Raw genomic sequence first — 5176 nt, forward strand, 5'->3', positions numbered from 1 at the left:
AATTAAGCAGGTTGGAAACAAAAACACTGACTTAGTTGAACTATATTCAAGCCCTGAAAAATGTAAAAAAAAAAAAGTAAAAACCTAAAACTACAGAAAACAGGTTTTGTATCAACATGTAGAAGACCTCATATCAGCGAGGCTACTTATATGTGCAAAAAAATCCTTCTTTTGAGTGTCTTTATTAGGATGTTTTCTCTATTGATTTGTAAATTTCCTCCGTTAGAAACACCAATTATTGAATGTTTATGTATAATAAAGGTGCATAGTTGAACAATTAATTTGGGCCTTGATGTTTTATGGCACTATGTGTTTTATTTGCTGTGTCACCTGAAGAATCATTATTAAGCATGTAATGCTGGTGTTTATGTTTGCCTTTGAAATATATATTAGGGTTCTTGTTGCTGTTTGTCATTATATTTTGGTGTTTGATGGATGATATTTGACAGAGTTGATGCAACGACCTGTTTGTGATGTTTAAGTCGGCCTGATCCTGATAATTTAGCCATATGCTGTTTTGAATTGATTGTGGTTTATTATTAAGTTTGTTTCTTGCATGTACTGATGATTTATCTGATTACCAATTGTGTGTCACAGAAAAAAGTAACTGTTGCTGTTAAATTTGATGTAGACTAAAATAGAAAGTAATCCAGCATGTAAATGTTAATAATGGCAGTAGCCTAAAATATTTGATTTTCTCTAGTTTGATGGTTTTGTTTCTTTGTTTAAAACTACAACTATCTGCACGAAAACTTAACTGCTATGGACTATTAAAAACTTGAAGAAAAAGCAAAAGTGTCCAGTATCCTCTTTCCTCTGAACCCTTTTGGAGTTTTCGGCAGATATTTAAGGCAGGAAATATGTAAATAGCTCAGTGTTGGCTTAAATTAAGCATTAATGCTTGATTCATATTGGTCAACATTATTTGACATTTGAACTTCAACAAAATCTGTTCAAGAAAAACATTCAGCTTCATTGGTTTAACACAGAGAAGAAGAAAAATTATCTCAATTGTTTTATTTTCGCTTCATGTTGTCCACAAAGATGGTTTAAAATGTTTTCTGTTGTTTTTTAAAAATTGATAATTGGAGATGTTATACAGTCAGCCATGACGTTTGGAGCCCCTGAACTCTATAACAAATATAATGCTATTCAATTAATACATAATAATCCATTATAAATATCACAAAAATAGGAAAGTGTGCATTTAAAAACACAATGTAATAATGTAGATTAAACTACCCAACAGTATGTAAAGGACTGGGAACATTTTACTGCACAGTGACCACTTTTACTCTTCATACTTTAATGCTGATAAAACTTTGGTATATTGACTTCAGTCAAGTTTTTGAATGCAGGACTTTTACTTGTACTAGAGTATTTTCAAATGTTCGTATTAGTACTTTAATTTTATTAAGGGATCCGAATACTTCATCTCTCTCTCTTTGTGGCACGCCCTGACAAGGTTGGGTAACACTGAAAGAGGAGAGCTTCAATGTCACATTTCCTGAAATTCAACTGAAAGTTTGTGAGCGAATGGGAACATTTACTGCACACTTTTAATGTTCATACTTTAATTTGCTGATAAAACTTTGGTATATTGACTTAAGTCAGGTTTTGAATGCAGGACTTTTACTTGTAGTGGAGTATTTTCACTGTGCAATGTTAGCACTGTTACCACATGAAAGGATCTGAATACTTCCTCCACCTCTTTGTCTTTATGACACGCCCTGACAGGTGGAGCCACAGTGAATCAGGTGAGCTTTAACTCACCTTTCCTGAAATGTAACTGAATGTTAGTGTGAGCGACAGCAGAGCTGCAGTCGAGACAAGTCTCTCTGTTTCTCTCTGAAGAAACTTTCAACTGAATCCAGCAGGTTTTTCTCAACAACAGCAGCAGAATCTGTGTCAAACTCTGGTGAGTAAACTGTCCTACAGAGACAAAATACACTCACTGAAGATTTAGTCAAAGTTTAGTTCAAACCAAAAGTGACTGTTTTACATCTGTTTTACCATATAATGAATATTACACCATAAATGTGTCATTTTAGATTTTTAAAAAGTCTAAATTTAATTTAGTGAGTGAACTCTGACTAGTTAGGTTCAGACAGAATACACTCATAGCTAGCATTAGCATTAGCTTCAGCTAGGGAGACCAGATGTCCCTCTTTATGTGAAACTGAACTGTATTTGTATCCCTCGTCCCACATATTAAGACAATGTCCTACATTTTGATTAGCTTTAGTTTTCTAAAAATCAAATCACTGCAGGAGCAGCCACTTTTGTAAAGTCTGGCTTTTATCCAATGGGTGTGGAGGAAGCAGGACGTACTGTCATCATGGAGCTGTTTGATGTCAATTAACAAACTGCCATTCATATAGCTTTATACGTCTACACAACTACATTTTAGAGGTATATATTGTACCTTTTACTCCACTAAATTTAGTTGACAGCTTTGGTCAATTTTTATGGCAAGATTTAACATAAAAAACAAAAAACATTTTGATGCTGATACTTTTGTACTTTTAGTAAAGTAAGTTTTGAATGACTTTTACTGTAATGGAGTGATGTCACAGTGTGCTATTAGTACTTTTACTTTCATTAGGGATCTGAATACTTTTTAAAAAAAAAACCTTTCACCTTCTTTACTCTACACACAACGAGGAAAGTTACAAGTCACCAGAAAAACATAAGATATGCAGATTGTCTCACACAAACATACATTTGGTTTGTTGGGATCTGGTCACCCTGATTTAAACTAATTTACAGACTTCACATTTATTTAGCCATAATCACCGACCCAAAAATCAGCATTCATCCAGTGGAAACAGCAGGTTGTTGTTGAGTTAATCCTTAGTGGAGCTGGATGGAAATTATATCTGCTTTTAATGTATATTAACATTGAATTAGTGGTTAAGGTCAATCTTCTTTCTTTCTTTCTTTGAAAAGAAAAATCAAGATGGGTGCTTGGGACAATTCAGTGGTCACTTTAAATTCTACACACCTTGCAAATAACTTAAAGATATGCCGTAACATGTTTTTCATACTTGTTTGACCTCAGAGTGTAGATATGTCTGCTGCTGCCAGCTGTCTGCTGGCTGAAGATGCGTTTCTGTGCTCCATCTGTCTGGATATGTTCACTAATCCAGTCAGCACACCATGTGGACACAACTTCTGCAAAACCTGCATCACTAAACACTGGGATATTAATGTCCCATATCAGTGTCCCAACTGTAACAAGGTTTTCAACACAAGACCTGAGCTGCAGGTGAATACTTTCATCTCTGAGGTGGCTGCTCAGTTCAGACAGTCAGCTCAACAGAAAGCCAGCAGCAGCAGCTCAGAGCAGCAAGTTTCTAAACCAGGAGAAGTTCCCTGTGACGTCTGCACTGGAACCAAACTGAAGGCCCTGAAGTCCTGCCTGGTGTGTCTGGAGTCCTACTGTGAGACTCACCTAGAGCGTCATCTGACAATGTCAGGCCTCAAAAGACATCAGCTGATCGACCCTGTCGAGAACTTGGAAGGCAGGATGTGTCCAAAGCATGATAAACTGCTGGAGCTGTTCTGTAAGACCGACCAGACGTGTGTCTGCATGCTCTGCACTGTTTCAGACCACAAGACACACAATGTTGTTCCTCTGAAAGAAGAATATGAAGGAAAGAAGGTGGAGCTGGGGAAGACCGATGCTGAAATTCAGCAGATGATCCAGAAGAGACGACTGAAGATTGAGGAGATCAAATACTCAGTGGAGCTCAGTAAGGAAGATGCAGACAGAGAGACAGCAGATGGTGTTCAGGTCTTCACCGCTCTGAAGGAGTCTGTTGAGAGAAGCCAGGCCGAGCTCATCGACACGATCAAAGAGAAGCAGAGAAAGACAGAGAAACAGGCTGAAGGCTTCATCAAAGAGCTGGAACAGGAAATCTCTGAGCTGAAGAAGAGACGCACTGAGGTGGAGCAGCTCTCACAGTCTGAAGACCACCTCCACCTCCTCCAAAGCTTCACCTCCCTGAACGCTGCTCCACCCACCAAAGACTGGACAGAAGTCAGCATCCGTCCACCTTCATATATGGGGACTGTGAGGAGAGCTGTGAATCAGCTGGAGGAGACGCTCAGTAAACAGATGAAGAAGCTGTTTGAGGCTGAGGTGAAGAGGGTCCAACAGTCTGCAGTGGATTTGACACTTGATCCTGATACAGCACATCCTAAACTCATCCTGTCTGATGATGGAAAACAAGTTAAACATGGTGATGTAAGGAAGAAACTCCCAGACAATCAAGAGAGGTTTGATAGATGTGGTAATGTCTTAGCAAAGCAGAGTTTCTCTTCAGGAAGATATTCCTACGAGGTTCAGGTTAAAGGGAAGACTGAGTGGGATTTAGGAGTGGTCAGAGAGTCGCTCAACAGGAAGGGAGTCAACACACTGAAACCTCAGAATGGTTACTGGACAATATGTTTGAGGAATGAAAATGAGTACAAAGCTTGTGCTGGCCCTCCAGTCCGTCTCTCTCTGAAGTCTCGGCCTGAGAAGGTGGGGGTGTTTGTGGATTATGAGGAGGGTCTGGTCTCCTTTTATGACATTGAAGCTGCAGTTCTTATCTACTCCTTTACTGGCTGCTGCTTCACTGAGAAACTCTACCCATTCTTCAGTCCTTGTTCTAAAGACGCTGTTAAAAACTCTGACCCTCTGATCATCTCTCCTATCAATCACACTGAGTAGAACAACCATTTGATATTCAACAGAAAAAAAAATCACTTTCATTTAATGTAATACATGCATGTTATTTGGTGATGTACGGTGTATACATAGTTGTATTTTAGAATCCGAGCAATGCATTTTATTTCCCTTTGTTGTATAAATGTATTTTTTTGATGTCAGTGAGTACTTACTTTTCCAACACAGACTTTACAAGAATGAATCTTAATAATTACTAATGTAGTTTGATTTATTCTAATAACTTGATTACGGTCATCCGGTTCATCAAATTAAGGTTATTCAGAATTAAGATGCATTTGTATGCTTCTTAAATGTTCTGGTTGATCTATATACAGGTATTCAAGGGCCTCCTCGCCACTGGGCGGCCAAAATAAAGGGGTAAAGAACAATAACTTTAATAAGTTTTATGTTCAACATGATTTAATGTAGGTTAAATTAAATAGCACATATTGTCAAATACTT

The 5176-nt window shown here is 37.9% G+C and overlaps 1 protein-coding gene across 2 annotated transcripts; it reads left to right on the top strand.

Annotated features, from left to right (window-relative positions):
- Positions 1–3046: 3046 nt before the first annotated feature.
- On the top strand, positions 3047–4838 carry LOC131973572 (E3 ubiquitin-protein ligase TRIM21-like). Of its 2 annotated transcripts, XM_059335600.1 has the most exons (2): positions 3071–3300; positions 3337–4838. In XM_059335600.1, the coding sequence occupies exons 1-2, from the start codon at positions 3071–3073 to the stop codon at positions 4715–4717; spliced, it is 1611 nt and encodes a 536-aa protein (XP_059191583.1). In that variant the 3' UTR covers positions 4718–4838. The 2 variants fall into 2 exon arrangements, with proteins under 2 accessions (XP_059191584.1, XP_059191583.1); XM_059335601.1 differs by having other exon boundaries at positions 3047–4838.
- Positions 4839–5176: the final 338 nt, after the last annotated feature.

The sequence above is a fragment of the Centropristis striata genome, chromosome 6 (assembly GCF_030273125.1).
Source record: "Centropristis striata isolate RG_2023a ecotype Rhode Island chromosome 6, C.striata_1.0, whole genome shotgun sequence".
NCBI classification, from domain to species: domain Eukaryota; kingdom Metazoa; phylum Chordata; class Actinopteri; order Perciformes; family Serranidae; genus Centropristis; species Centropristis striata.